This window comes from Callorhinus ursinus, unplaced genomic scaffold (genome assembly GCF_003265705.2).
Source record: "Callorhinus ursinus isolate GAN/ISIS: 27379988/994484 unplaced genomic scaffold, GSC_fseal_2.0 scaffold15, whole genome shotgun sequence".
In the NCBI taxonomy this organism is placed as follows: Eukaryota; Metazoa; Chordata; class Mammalia; order Carnivora; family Otariidae; genus Callorhinus; species Callorhinus ursinus.
This window is the reverse complement of record NW_027397077.1, coordinates 12,703,469-12,719,834: the sequence shown is the minus strand read 5'-3', so window position 1 is coordinate 12,719,834 and position 16,366 is coordinate 12,703,469. Positions and strand designations below refer to the sequence as shown.

At 37.5% G+C, this 16,366-nt stretch overlaps 1 protein-coding gene across 14 annotated transcripts in view; it reads right to left on the bottom strand.

Annotated features, from left to right (window-relative positions):
* The window catches only part of CCDC66 (coiled-coil domain containing 66), a 64,996-nt gene that overhangs the window by 37,768 nt on the left and 10,862 nt on the right, over nucleotides 1-16,366 (bottom strand). For 7 of the 14 annotated variants that reach the window (XM_073901387.1, XM_073901390.1, XM_073901388.1 and 4 more), the window contains exons 4-8: nucleotides 15,598-16,042; nucleotides 13,751-13,916; nucleotides 13,468-13,571; nucleotides 11,696-11,817; nucleotides 10,932-11,033 (exon numbers count right to left, since the gene is read on the bottom strand). In XM_073901387.1, coding sequence (XP_073757488.1) covers nucleotides 10,932-11,033; nucleotides 11,696-11,817; nucleotides 13,468-13,571; nucleotides 13,751-13,916; nucleotides 15,598-16,042 — 939 coding nt within the window. Of the gene's footprint in view, nucleotides 1-10,931; nucleotides 11,034-11,695; nucleotides 11,855-13,467; nucleotides 13,572-13,750; nucleotides 13,917-15,597; nucleotides 16,043-16,366 lie in introns of those variants that run through there. The other 7 variants (XM_073901396.1, XM_073901393.1, XM_073901395.1 and 4 more) reach the window with 7 other exon arrangements.

Sequence of the window (16,366 nt, the reverse complement as noted above, 5' to 3'; positions counted from 1 at the left end):
AGACGGCGGGGGAGGGGGCCTCCGTCGGCCGCTTCTGGCAAGTGATAGAGCGGCGGAGCACAAAATCGGACCTTTTAGAAGCCGGCTCCGCTGAGGGACGTCGCTCCAGTGGCTAAGCGGGGGGTGGAACCCTCGCGGGACAGTGTGGTCTCAGGACCCTCGGGGTCACAGAAAGACCGGAGGTGCCTGAGTGCGGCAGAGCTCCCAGGTATCAGAGCGGGGAAGCCGGCTGCAGAGACGGAGCCGAGGCGCGGGCTCTCAGCTTGGGGTTGCCATAAACTGTGATCCGCGGCCCAGTCGGGCCACGGCTCCTCCAGCAGGGACCCAACAAGCGGCAGAGCCGGGGGGAATCCCCTTCCTCCCCCAGGAGGAGTGGTGCGGGAGCGCACCGCAGGGATCTGCTGGGTTTGGAGACTCCACACGGGGAGGGATGCCAGAGATAGAAACGCTCAATCACAGGCCAGGTGAGCATGGAGTGCGGCCACAGACCGGGGAGACGGGAGTGACTGCTTTTCTCTGGGGGCGCACTGAGGAGCGGGGCCCCGAGTTCTCAGCTTCTCTGGGCGGAGATTTGGAGGCCACCATTTTCACCCTGGTCCTCCAAAGCTGTACCGAGAGCTTGCAGGGAACAAAAGCTCCTGAGAGCAAACCCAAGCAGCTTGCTTAGCCCGGACACACAAGGGCGGGGCAATTCAGCCTCCGGCAAAGACATTTGGAAACCAGGGCAACAGGACCCTCCCCCAGAGATCAGCAGGAACAGCCAGCAAGCCAAGACCAAGTTTACCCACCAAGGAGAACGGGAGAACTCCAGCGCTAGGGGAATACTGCACATAGAATTCACGGCTTTTTTTTTACCATGATTCATTAGTTTTTCAAAGTTAATTTTTTTAACTATTTTTTTTGAATTTTTCTTTTTCCCTCTTTAAAACAACATCTTATCAATCCCTTTTTTAAAAAAAACATTTTTTATTTTTCTTTTTTAGAGTCATATTTTTGTCCCTTCATAGTAGTTACCCTTATTTTTGGCATATATATATAAGTTGTTCTCTCTTTAAAGTTTTGAGATACAATTTCTTCTAACAGATCAAAATGTACCCTAAATCACTAGTGTATGGCTTTGTTCTAGTCTCCTGCCTGATCACATTCTCTCCCTTTTTTTTCTTTTTAAATCTTCCTTCGTTTTAAAAACAACTTATCAATTCCTTCTATAAAATCTTTTAAAATGTTCATCTTTACAGTCATATGCCATCCCTTCACTGTATCAACCCTTATTTTGTACATATATAAGTCTTTCTTCCTTTAAAATTTTAGCAAGCACTTTCTTCTAACAGACCAAAATATGCCCAAAACCTAGTGTGTGGCACTGATCTATGCACTAGCCTGATCATATTTGATCATATTCTGCTTTTTTTGTATTGTTCTGTTTTTGTTTTTATCTTTTTCTTTTTTTTTTTTTCTCTTTCTTTTTTCTTTCTTTCCATTTCTTTTCCCTGGTTTCAGGTCTTTTCTGATTCGTATTGAGTATATTTGCTGGGGACGTTGTTAACCTGTTAGCATTTTGTTCTGTCATTCATCTATTCTCCTCTGGACAAAATGACAAGACGAAAAAAATCACTTCAGCAAAAAGAACAAGAGGTAGTACCGTCAGCCAGGGACCTACTCAATACAGACATTAGTACGATGCCAGACCTAGAGTTCAGAATCATGACTTTAAAGATACTAGCTGGGCTTGAAAAAAGCGTGGAAGTTATTAGAGAAACCCTTTCTGGAGAAATAAAAGAACTAAAATCTAACCAAGTTGAAATCAAAAAGGCTATTAATGAGGTGTAATCAAAAATGGGGCCCTAACTGCTAGGACAAATGAGGCAGAAGAAAGAATCAGCGATATAGAAAACCAAATGATGGAAAATAAAGAGGCTGAGAAAAAGAGAGAGAAACAACTACAGGATTACGAGGGCAGAATTCGAGAGATGAGTGATACGATAAGACGAAACAACATTAGCATAATTAGGATCCCAGAAGAAGAAGAAAGAGAGAGAGGGGCAGAAGGTATATTGGAGCAAATAAAAGCAGAAAACTTCCCTAATGTGGGGAAGGAAACAGGCATCAAAATCCAGGAGGCACAGAGAACCCCTCTCAAAATCAATAAAAAGAGGTCAACAACACGACATCTCATAGTAAAACTTACGAGTCTCAGAGACAAAGAGAAAATCCTGAAAGCAGCTCGGGAGAAGAGATATGTATCCTACCATGGTAGAAACATTAGATTGGCAAGAGATCTATCCACAGAGACCTGGCAGGCCAGAAAGGACTGGTATGATATCTTCAGAGCACTAAATGAGGAAAATATGCAGCCAAGAATACTATATCCAGCTAGGCTATCATTGAAAATAGAAGGAGAGATAAAAAGCTTCCAGGACAAACAAAAACTAAAGGAATTTGCAAAAACAAAACCAGCCCTACAAGAAATATTGAAAGAGGTCCTCTAAGCAAAAAGAGAGCCTAAAAGCAGCATAGATCAGAAAGGAGCACAGACAATATACAGTAACAGTCACCTTACAGGCAATACAATGGCACTAAATTCATACCTTTCAGTAGTTACCCTGAATGTAAACAGGCTCAATGCCCCAATCAAAAGACACAGGCTATCAGATTGGATTAAAAAACAAGACCCATCAATATGCTGTCTGCAAGAGACTCCTTTTAGATCCAAAGACACCCCCAGATTGAAAGTGAGGGGGTGGAAAACCATTTACCATGCTAATGGACACCAAAAGAAAGCTGGGGTGGCAACCCTTATATCAGACAAATTAGATTTTAAAACAAAGACTGTAATAAGAGATGAGGAAGGACACCTATATCCTACTTAAAGGGTCTATCCAACAAGAAGATCTAACAATTGTAAATATCTATGCCCCGAACATGGGAGAAGCCAATTATATAAGGCAATTAATAACAAAAGCAAAGAAACACATTGACAGCAATACAATAATAGTGGGGGACTTTCACACCCCCCTGACTGAAATGGACAGATCATCTAAGCAAAAGATCAACAAGGAAATAAAGACTTTAACTGACACCCTGGACCAAATGGACTTTACAGACATATTCAGAACATTCCATCCCAAAGCAACAGAATACACATTCTTCTCTAGTGCCCATGGAACATTCTCCAGAATAGATCACATCCTAGGTCACAAATCAGGTCTCAACCAGTAACAAAAGATTGGTATTATTCCCTGCATATTTTCAGACCACAATGCTTTGAAACTAGAACTCAATCACAAGAGGAAAGTCGGAAAGAACTCAAATACATGGAGGCTAAAGAGCATCCTACTAAAGAATGAATGGGTCAACCAGGAATTTAAAGAAGAATTAAAAAAATTCATGGAAACCAATGAAAATGAAAACACAACTGTTCAAAATCTTTGGGATACAGCAAAGGGAGTCCTAAGAGGAAAGTATACAGCAATACAAGCCTTTCTCAAGAAACAAGAAAGGTCTCAAATACACAACCTAACCCTACACCTAAAGGAGCTGGAGAAAAAACAGCAAATAAAGCCTAAACCCAGCAGGAGAAGAGAAATCATAAAGATCAGAGCAGAAATCAATGAACTAGAAACCGAAAGAACAGTAGAACAGATCAACGAAACTAGGAGCTGGTTCTTTGAAAGAATTAACAGGATTGATAAACCCCTGGCCAGACTTATCCAAAAGAAAAGGGAAATGACCCAAATCAACAAAATCATGAATGAAAGAGGAGATATCACAACCAACACCAAAGAAATACAAACAATTCTAAGAACATATTATGAGCAACTCTATGCCAGCAAATTAGATAACCTGGAAGAAATGGGTGCATTCCTAGAGATGTATCAACTACCAAAATTGAACCAGGAAGAAATAGAAAACCTGAACAGACCTATAACCACGAAGGAAACTGAAGCAGTCATCAAAAATCTCCCAAGAAACAAAAGCCCAGGGCCAGATGGCTTCCCAGGGGAATTCTATCAGACATTTAACGAAGAATTAAGACCTATTCTCCTGAAACTGTTCCAAAAAATAGAAATGGAAGGAACTCTTCCAAACTCGTTTTATGAGGCCACCATTACCTTGATCCCAAAACCAAAGACCCCATCAAAAAGGAGAATTACAGACCAATATCCTTGATGAACATGGATGCAAAAATTCTCACCAAAATACTAGCAGTAGGATCCAACAGTACATTAAAAGCATTATTCACCATGACCAAGTGGGATTTATCCCTGGGCTGCAAGGCTGGTTCAACATCCGCAAATCAATCAACGTGATACAATACATTAACGAAAGAACAAGAATCATATGATCCTCTCAATAGATGCAGAAAAAGCATGTGACAAAGTACAGCATCCTTTCTTTTTTTTTTTTTTAATTTTTTTTATTGTTATGTTAATCACCATATATTACACCATTAGTTTTTGATGCAGTGTTCCATGATTCATTGTTTGTTCATAACACCCAGTGCACCATGCAAAACGTGCCCTCCTCAATACCCATCACCAGGATAACCCATCCCCCCACCCCCCTACCCTCTAGAACCCTCAGTTTGTTTTTCAGAGTCCATCATCTCTCATGGTTCGTCTCCCCCTCTGACATACTCCCCTTTTCTTACAGCATCCTTTCTTGATCAAAATTCTTCAGAGTATAAGGATAGAGGGTACATACCTCAATATCATAAAAGCCATCTATGAAAAACCTACAGCGAATATCATTCTCAATGGGGAAAAGCTGAGAGCTTTTCCCCTAAGGTCAGGAACGCAGCAGGGATGTCCACTCTCACCACTGCTATTCAACATAGTATTAGAAGTCCTAGCCACAGCAATCAGACAACAAAAAGAAATCAAAGGCATCCAAATTGGCAAAGAGGAAGTCAAACTCTCACTCTTTGCAGATGATATGATACTGTATGTGGAAAACCCAAAACACTCCACCCCAAAACTGCTAGAACTCATACAGGAATTCAGTCAAGTAGCAGGATATAAAATCAATGCACAGAAATCAGTGGCATTCCTATACACCAACAACAAGACAGAAGAGAGACAAATCAAGGAGTCTATCCCATTTACAATTGCACCCAAAACCATAAGATACCTAGGAATAAATTTAACCAAAGAGGCAAAGGATCTGTACTCAGAAAACTATAAAATACTAGTGAAAGAAATTGAAGAAGACACAAAGAAATGGAAAAACGTTCCATGCTCATGGTTTGGAAGAACAAACATTGTGAAGATGTCAGTGCTACCTAGAGCAATCTACACATTCAATGCAATCCTCATCAAAATACCATCCACCTTTTTCAAACAAATGGAACAAATAATCCTAAAATTTGTATGGAACCAGAAGAGACCCCGAATAGCCAGAGGAATCTTGAAAAAGAAAAGCAAAGCTGGCAGCATCACAATTCCGGACGTCCAGCTCTATTACAAAGCTGTCATCATCAAGACAGCATGGTACTGGCACAAAAACAGACACATAGATCAATAGAACAGAATAGAGAGCCCAGAAATGGACCCTCAACTCTATGGTCAACTCATCTTTGACAAAGCAGGAAAGAATGTCCAATGGAAGAAAGACAGTCTTATCAACAAATGGTGTTGGGAAAACTGGACAGCCACATGCAGAAGAATGAAACTGGACCATTTCCTTACACCACACACAAAAATAGACTCCAAATGGTTGAAAGACCTAAACGTGAGACAGGAGTCCATCAAAATCCTAAAGGAGAACACAGGTAGCAACCTCTTCGACCTCAGCCGCAGCAACTTCTTCCTAGAAACATCGCCAAAGGCAAGGGAAGCCAGGACAAAAATGAACTATTGGGATTTCATCAAGATAAAAAGCTTTTGCACAGCAAAAGAAACAGTCCACAAAACCAAAAGACAACCGACAGAATGGAAGAAAATATTTGCAAATGACACATCAGATAAAGGGCTAGTATCCAAAATCTATAAAGAACTTATCAAACTCAACACCCAAAGAACAAATAATCCAATCAAGAAATGGGCAGAAGACATGAACAGACATTTTTCCAAAGACGACATCCAAATGGCCAACAGACACATGAAAAAGTGCTCAACATCGCTCGGCATCAGGGAAATCCAAATCAAAACCTCCATGAGATACCACCTCACACCAGTCAGAATGGCTAAAATTAACAAGTCAGGAAATGACAGATGTTGGTGGGGATGTGGAGAAAGGGGAACCCTCCTACACTGTTGGTGGGAATGCAAGCTGGTGCAGCCACTCTGGAAAACAGTATGGAGGTTCCTCAAACAGTTGAAAATAGAGCTACCATACGATCCAGCAATTGCACTACTGGGTATTTACCACAAAGATACAAATGTAGGGATCCGGAGGGGTACGTGCACCCAATGTTTATAGCAGCAATGTCCACAAGAGCCAAACTGTGGAAAGAGCCAAGATGTCCATCGACAGATGAATGGATAAAGAAGAGGTGGTATATATACACAATGGAATATTATGCAGCCATCAAAAGGAATGAGATCTTGCCATTTGCAATGACGCGGATGGAACTGGAGGGTGTTATGCTCAGTGAAATAAGTCAATCAGAGAAAGACATGTATCATATGACCTTACTGATATGAGGAATTCTTAATCTCAGGAAACAAACTGAGGGTTGCTGGAGTGGTGGGGGGTGGGAGGGATTGGGTGGCTGGGTGATAGACATTGGGGAGGGTATGTGCTATGGTTGGCATTGTGAATTGTACAAGACTGATGAATCACGGATCTGTACTTCTGAAACAAATAATGCAATATATGTTAAGAAAAAAAAAAAGAAGATAGCAGGAGGGGAAGTATGAAGGTGAGTAAGTCGGAGGGGGAGACGAACCATGAGAGAAGATGGACTCTGGAAAACAAACTGAGGGTTCTAGAGGGGAGGGGGTGGGGGGATGGATTAGCTTGGTGATGGGTATTAAAGAGGGCACATTCTGCGTGGAGCACTGGGTGTTATGCACAAACAATGAATCATGGAACACTACATCAAAAACTAATGATGTAATGTATGGTGTTTAACATAACAATAAAAAAGTATTAAAAAAAAGATTACCTAGAGCGATCTACAGATTCAACGCAACCCAAATGGAAAACTTGATGTATTTTAAAGAAATAAAAAAATCCACCCTAAGATTCCCATGGTATCTCAAGAAACCCTGAATGGCTACAACAATCTTGAAAAAGAACGAAACTGGAGAATGCATGCTTTCAAAACCTACTACAAAGGTATGAGAATTAAAACAATGAGACAATGACATAGAGACATACAGTACAATGGACTAGAATGAAAGGCCCAGAATTAAACACTCACATAAAGTCAAATGATTTTTGACAAGTGTGCCAAGACTATTCAATTAGGAAAGAACAATCTTTTCAAACAAATGGTGCTAAGAAAATTGGATATCAATGCAAAACGTGGAAAAGAATAAAACTGGACCCATATCTTATGTTACATACAAAAATTAACTCCAAATCGATCAAAGACCTAAACTAAGAGCTGAAACTATAAAACTCTTAGAAGAAAACATAGGAGAAAAGCTCCCTATCAGATTTGGCAATGATTTCTTAGGACACCAAAAGCACAGGCAACAAAGGGAAAAAAACAGATAAAATGGACTTCATCAAAATTAAAAACTTTTGTGCATCAAAGGGCTCAATCAAGCAAGTGAAAAGGTAACATGAAGATGGTACAAAATTTCTGCAAACAATATATCTGTTCAGGTATGCAGAATTTATAAAGAATGCCTACAACTCAACAATAAAAAAAAACCCAACTAAAAAGTGGGCAAAAAAAGTTAGATATTTCTCCAAAGATACAGAGATAGCCAATAAGCCATGAAAAAATGTTCAACATTACAAATCATTAAAGGAAATGTAAATCAACACTACAAAGAGCTACTACTTTACACCTATTAGAAGTCAGCTATTATTTAAAGAAAAAAAAGTTGGCGAGAATGTGGAGAAATCAGAACCCATGTTCGCTGCTGACAGAAATGTACAAGAATGTAGCAACTATGGAAAACAGTATAGTAGTTAAACATAAAATTGCCAAATGAAAATTGGTAAAAATCTGGGGTGCCTGGGTGGCTCAGTCAGTTAAGCATCCAACTCTTGATTTAGGCTCAGGTCATGATCTCAGGGTCATGAGATCAAACCCTGCACTGGGCTCTACAATGGGTGTGGAACCTGCTTAATATTCTCTCTCCCTCTCCCCCTGCTCCTCCACTCTCCACACTGCCCCTCATACCCCACCAGCTTGGGTGTGTCTGTCTCTCTCAAAAACAAACACTCTCTTCTTTTTTATTTTTTTTAAAGATTTTATTTATTTGACAGCAAGAGACACAGCGAGAGAGGGAACACCAGCAGGGGGAGTGTGAGAGGGAGAAGCAGGCTTCCCGCTGAGCAGGGAGCTGGATGCAGAGCTCGATCCCAGGACCCTGGGATCATGACCTGAGCCAAAGGCAGCCGCTTAACCGACTGAGCCACCCAGGCGCCCCCAAACACTCTCTTCTTAAAAAGAAAAGAAAATTGGTAAAAATTTAACAAAATAATTAAATATAAAATACCACAGGATCCAACAATTCCACTTATGAGTATATACCCAAAGTATTGAGAACAAAGCCTCAAAGAGATTATTTGTACACGAATGTTCATAGCAGCATTATTCCACAATAGCCAAAAAGGAGTAACAACTCAAATGTCCATCAACATTTGGATGGATAAACAAAATGTAGTTGTTATAAATATAATGAAATATTATTTAGCTTTAAAAAGAAATGAGATTCTGATACATGCTACAACATGGATGAACCCTGTAGTGAACTTTGTCAGACACAAAAGGGCAAATATTACATGATTCTACTTAAAGGTATCTACAATAGTCAAAGTCATGGACAAATTAGAACGGTTGCCAGCAGTTAGGGGGAGGGAAAAATGGGGAGTGTTTAATAGATATAGTTTCAGTTTGCAAAGATGAAAAAATTCTGGAGATGGATAGTGGTGATGGCTGCCTGACAATGTGAATGTACTTAATCCCTCTACACTGCACATTTAAAAATTATTAAAATGGTAAATTCTATGTTATGCGTATTTTGCCACAATTAAAAAAAACGATTAAAAAGGAATAAAAATAGAATTTTTTATGGGCCAAATGCAGAACTATGGTATGGTGGTAGCAATAAGACACTTAAACACAAAAGTAGTTCAAAATTACATAGTAAAAAATAATGTTTGGGCTGAACCATACAGGGATGAGAATACAGGGCCATTCCACTGGGGAGGAGGGGTAAGATTAAGAATCAAGGAAAGAGAGTAAGGGAAGCTGGTGAGATGACTGACCCTAAAGAGTCTCATAGCCCCAAATGGATCTGCTTTGTAAGTTACAAACAGAGTAAACCTTCATTGAACACTTGCTATTTGTCAGTCACTGTTCTAAGCACTTTATATGCATTACCTTGTGTTTTAACAAAATTGGCCTTGGTGACTCTGCCTCCAACCAAATTTCTGCTCCTCTTAATTACATGAAAAGGTTAACTTGATATTCAAATAATATAAATAGTTCTGGCTATGGCCTGAATTTCTGAAACCAACTGTTTTTAAACATTTAAGAAGGGGGGTTTTTTAGTTATATGGTTAAATTCACTTCCCCTCAATAGCATCTCTCCAATATCTTACCACATGCATACATAAATGCATAAAAAGTGCATTTAAATACTAGGAGGATGAGTAGATAATCATATTCTTTAACCATTGGTTGTCCAACCTTACATTTAGTGTGTGTTTTACTTTATAGTCCTTCTCCCATCCCCAACTCCTATCTCTACTGCGAAATAACATTTTATTGGGTTTTTTTGGATTATAAAAAAAGATATATGCTAGCATTTAAAAATATATACAAAATGTAAAAACACCTAAAAGTCACCCCAAGTGGCTATTTATTTGCATTAACAAAGTATGAATTACTCACAGATGGTGCAAATTAAGCAATATAAATGATACACTAACATTTCAACCTAAATTTTTTTGCTAACTGGAAATACTTTAATATTTTTAGTATTAAAGATTCTTCAATCCTAATGTTGAAATGTAAATAAGCTAACAACTGATTCTTACCAACTTCATGAATAGTTTTAGTTGTAGTTTTTAGTAGTATCTGCATGCGTCAATTTTTAAACTTTACACTTAAAATTACCATCTAGGGGTGCCTGGATGGCTCAGTCAGTTAAGTGTCCGACTCTTAATTTTGGCTTGGGTCATGATCTCAGGGTGGTGAGATCAAGCCCTGCATCAGGCTCCACACTGGGCAGGAAGCCTGCTGAAGACGTTCTCTCCCCATCTGCCCCTCCCCCACTTAAAAAAATTATCATCCAGAACTATAGATTTTTGCAAAATGTCTTCTATCAAGGCTAATTTACTGCCTTTCAATAGTCAAAGTGCTTTCGGGAATGTGGAAAAGTACAATTCAGATTTCATTCCTTTTGTTAATGTAAAATTATTAACAACTATAAAACTCTTTCATATAGGCAAGTCAGCCCTGTATAGAGCAGAACAGCCAGCCATGAAAGCCATGCAAACAATCTAACTTGGAGATTTCTATAAGAAATCTATCAGTGCTGAAAATGCCTCCCATCAGAATCATCCCTTTAGGTTACTACATTATTTTCAGAGCACATCTGTTAAAATGTAAATGTTCACTAGGAAGGAATAATTACTATATATATAAAAAAGAAACGGTTCATAACTTTTTTAAATTTGAGCATAGTTCACTCATTAAAAATTAACTGGTAGTTAAGTCCACTCTTTCAAGGAAAATAGGTAATATAAAGATCAAGTACTAAAGGGCTTATATATTCAAAGTAATGACACTTATGACTTACCTCTAAAATCTGACTAGCTCTAGGTAGTGGGTGCCCATCAGACTGGACCACTGTTATCTGAATAGGAGACTGTGAGAGAATGCTGGAAGAGCTACCACAAGTCTAAAAACAAAGAGAAAACACAGGTACTTTTTCTCTGGATAATATTAAACACAGGCAAAATTTAAAGGTCGCTAAAACACTACCTAGGGGACACCTGGTGTGTACTTATGCTTGCAAGTAATCACTTATGTTCGATATAACCTTGTGGCAGATACCACATGGTCAGCGGTAGAGTTTCGTGGTCATCTAAAAAATTGCAGAGCTCTTTTACAAGAGCCTAAACGAGGTGCCTCAGGCCTCTACACTCACGTACATAGTAAGATAATTTACAGAATGCCAAACAGAGACCAGATGAGGTCATAATTAAATTCAAAATAACATTGTTTTACAGTAACATATGAAAAATAATTTTTAAAAAGCTTTATGATATGAACATGGCTTAGCATTTTAAAAAGTAAAATTAAGATGTCTTATATTCCAGGGGTGCATGGGTGGCTCAGATGGTTGGGCATCTGCCTTCAGCTCAGGTCATGATTCCAGGGTCCTGGGATCAAACCCCATGTCTGGCTCCTGGCTCTGTAGGGAGCCTGCTTCTCCCTCTCCCTCTGCTTCTCCCCCTGCTCATGCTCTATCTCTGGGTCTTGAATGAATAAATAAAATCTTTAAGAAAAAAAAAAAAAGATGTCTTATATTCCACAAATGCTTCATTTTGATACTCTTACCTTAGATTGGTCAAGAATTTGAAATTTTTCCCATACTATTTTATCACTTTCAAATTTTTTCCACGGATTGTTCCGTTTTTCAGAAGCTTCTTTTTCTTTCTTCTTTAAAGCAACCTGTTCATCTGTAAATAATGTCCTTTTTAAAAAAATGTACAAAAACTGTAAAAAAAAAATCATGTAAACAAATCATGACCTTAAAGAGTGCAGAATCCAACACAGAGCTAATCAAAATTGTTTTTTAGGGAGGTTAACTCACAAGACAAAGAAGAATTTTAAGAGATAAGGAATAAAACATTTAACCAGAACCAAACTTAAGTATGGCACAAATGGATATAAAATGTTTATTATAATTAGCAATAAAAATCAAATTTTTCAGAATATATTTTATATTATGCAAATTATTATGAGGTTCTACTGTCCTGTAATGTTCATTCAATTATAATAAGAGACTGAAAAGATAAACCTCTGGATTCAGAGAAACCTAGAATCAAATACAAGTTCAACCACTTCCTATCTATGTAACTGTGGGCAAATTGCTGTTCACCTTCCTAAAACTCAGTTTCTTCGTCTGTAAAATAAGAATAGTGTCTATTTCAGTACAGGGCCTAGCACAAAGTAAATATGTCATAAATGTCAGCCACTATTATTCATAACTGCTGAAGAGTAAAAAAACAAAATCTTTTGTCTAACAAACTGATATAAAAACTAGGCCCCAAATCAACAGTTCTTAAAAATTCAGATTTGTATAAACTTAAATTTCAAGAATATTAATGAAAGCATGACTTCAACAAAGATAGATGTGCTTTTTTTTAACAGGATCAAATAAAAGAAAGTAATCTTTTTAGATAATACAGCATAAAACACTTCAATCATTTCCAAGTAGTTCCAACTTCAGAAGTTTGGTATTACAGCTTGATAAGCAAAATTTGAATTGAAAGAAAATATTTAAAACTGAAAGTGTGATATACACACATCAAATCTCCAAACCTTCAGATACTGCTACCATACATTTAATTTCTTCAAACTTTTGTTACCTTTACTTCCAACATCAATTCATTCCCAATTTCTTCTGCTTATCTCTTTTTTCTATCACCTGTCTAAGCAGCGTTATGACTGCCTCACAGGACTTCCTAGTTGAGTGGAGGGTGAAGCCCATCTTTATGCTTTTAGTACAGCTATTCTTAAGTACAACTGCTACTTCACATATTTTCCAAATTCTGACACCTAGACCATTAAGTCTAGTCCAAGAAGAAGAGTTTCTTAGTTACTATCAATATTTTAAGACCTTAACAGAAATGATAAATTTTTGTTATAAGGTCTATAGGCTGATAAAAAGCAGTAAGTTTTTGTATGGAATATACTTACTGATACCATATTGATTCTTGATCAGAATGTTTTATTTTAAAGAATGAACTCTATTTTTAAATAAAACCACCTTTAAATCCATAGGATTTCTATAATGGAAAAATATGAAAATGGATTCTCAGGAAATGAGAAAAGTTCAGGAATCTTTGAGCTCCAGAATATACTGATGACATTAATGCTTACTGCTCACCTCTGGTCTTCCTGTACACAGAGACTACCAGACAAAAAGACACAACCTAAAGAAATATAAAACCACAAAGCTTTCTACATATTGCAGCAAACTAGTCTAGATGGCAAATGTTATAAAACAAGATTTTTTATGGTATCATACTGAAAGATATATTTCAACCTCAATATATATTCCTTAAGGCAACAAAACTATAATAAAAGGTATAATAATAACCTACCAAGCTCTTTCTTCCACTGGGCTTTTTTTGCTTCCAACAAACTTCTGTCACGTTCTCTTTCCCCCAGAGTACTGAATATGTCAGCTGGTTTCCATACATTCTCTCTAAACAACACAAAAAATAACAGAAATCTTGTATGTTTCTATACAAGCTACTCCATAAATATTAAGTAATAAACTTAAATAGCTCTCAGTCTTCAGAGTAAATATTTCACATGAAAGTCAAGGAAAAGCAAAACCATTTTCACAAGATGACTCCACAATAACAGATATGAGTTACATACATGGCAATTTTCTGCTCATACTGCTTAGATGTCTCTTGATTTTTATTTAAAACAGATTTATTTTCATCCAGGACAGATGAAAGAGCCTCAGTTTTTTGGAATACTCCCATAATTTTCTCATCCTCTGGCTGACTGGAAATATTGTTTAAACGTAGACTGCCCTGACCTAGGAGGTAAAAATGGACGTTTTAAAATGAACGCTAAAATTGCATGTATTACAATACCTTATTTTGGCATACTACTACACACTTTAAAAACACTGCCTTACACGTTACTAAAGTAATCACCTCTCACAACAGTCTTTCAGTGGGTATTATGATTCCCTTTTGTCAAAAAAGGAAACTGAGCCCAGAGGTTAAATGGTCCAGAGATACAGCCATTGCCATGTAACCTCTCGTGTCTAATAAGAAAACAAACAAGCAACAAAAAAAAAACTTCCATTTACTCTTGCTAACGATATTTTTACAAATAATATAAAACACCAATCACAACTTAAAGAATGCAAATAGGTTTATGAAAAACTCATTACCTTGTCCTTATTTTTCTCATTTAGCTGGGAAACCAATGAAAACTCATTATGGACCACTGTCTCTACGCCTCTGTTCTATCTATTCCAAAGGTTTTATACAGGCTCCTATGCTTGGCTCAGAAATTGTTCTAAGTCTTCTTAATGTGCTAGTTTTCGCAATGAGGAGAAAGTGTATTTAATATGCAGATCATTATATGATCAAATTCTGCCTTCAACTTTGTTGATATTGATATTCTCTCTCATTATACGTAGTAAGTTTTTATTTTTTGTTCTCTAGTCTACAATTCTAGCTTTAAAGACCCAGCTCCCTCATTTTACAAAGAATAATCTAGACCAAGACAAGATAAATTACTCCAACTTGAAGACTTTGGGAATGTATAGAAGCTACCTGGTCCCCAAATCAGTTGTGGGGCCTCTTCCTGGTGACTGTTAATGTTATTTTTATTTATCTCATTACAGCCTAACAAAATTTTAATGACATTTCTACTCATGTTAATTCCTTAGCTCAAAGCTAAAGAAATCAGAAGGCTTTTAAAAACAATACAATGCCCTAATGAAACAGAAAACATGTAACATTCTTCTACTCCTTCCAAGTCTGTATTTTTTTTTTTTAAGATTTTATTTATTTATTTGACACACAGAGAGACAGCGAGAGAGGGAATAGAAGCAGGGGGAGTGGGAGAGGGAGACGCAGACCCCCCACAGAGCAGGGAGCCCGAAGCGGGGCTTGATCCCAGGACCCTGGGATCATGACCTGAGCCGAAGGCAGATGCTTAACGACTGAGCCACCCAGGCGCCCCCCAAGTCTGTATTTTATATTGGTTAAAAAGATAGTGCTGCCAATCCTTAGCATGGATTAAGGGTCAGGAAAAGTACAATGCAGGGGCCAGGAAAATAATCCTTTTCAGCAACTCAAGTCAAATATTCAAAGTAAGGTTCCTTCAATTTCACTAGAAATACTATAGTGATTTTTTAGAGCATTTTATATAATTATTTTTAATGTAAGTAAAGCTTTCTACATTTTGGAATAAGTACAACATCTTTTTGTACTAAGATCTTTAGAGTCCACAGAACTGGGTTTCTTAAGGCTATGGTACCATGACTGTAATATTCTGAGCATAAACCTTAAAATATGGCATATTATAGCTATAAAAGTAATTTTGCACAAGAATGTTCTCTAAAAGAGTATCTTAAAAGATCGTTACATGGTAAATTAGAATTTCAGAGGCACAGTTATGTAAAATCCAAAGAATGAAAAATTCTAAAACACATACTGGTAAAATTAATATTAAAAATTAAAACTTCAGAAAAACCTTACTTGTTTCTTCCTTTCCATTTTCAATCAGGGAAATACATTTATTTCCTTGGTTCACAGTCATCAAAATCTGTTGTAGTTGGTCTTGTGTTAGACACACCAAACTGCTCTTCATATTTTCAGCTGTAATGTGTTTTTTGCAAAGCTTCTGTTTAGCTACTACAGATGTATTTTTGGTGTTTCTAGCCTTCTGTATACTGGGGGTTGCAGGTGAAATCTCTTTCTGGACATAAAGACAATCTTTATCTACATACTGCTTGCATAAATCCTTAGTGGGTGAAAAAGTCATACTATTTTTTTCACCTTTTGCCAGTGAAGTTTCTGAACCCATTCTCTTCTTTTGCAAAAGTTTTCCACTCCTGATACAAGTATTTTGGGTTGATTTTAGAATGTATCCAGTTTGTTTTGTTCTTAAAGGACATTTTGCAATCTTGGTCTTATTTCCCATCTGTTAAAACACCAAAAGTTTATTCTTTATAACAACCCATGAAAAATCATCAATTATCTTTACATAATCTGTGATGTTAGGCCTCTAAATTTTTTTCCATTTTGCTGTTAAGACACTATATCCATGAGACACTAACATATAACCTTTGTAAATCTTCACTTGAAAGCTTCATTAACTGGAAATTATTTTATTTCAACATAATCAATACAGAACTTTTATTTTAGTTGTTACAGGACATCTCCCTCTACTCCAGCTTTGAATCTGTCATGATTCTATCACTCAGACCATCTCTTTTCTTTATAGGTATCTATAGACCTGAGTTAG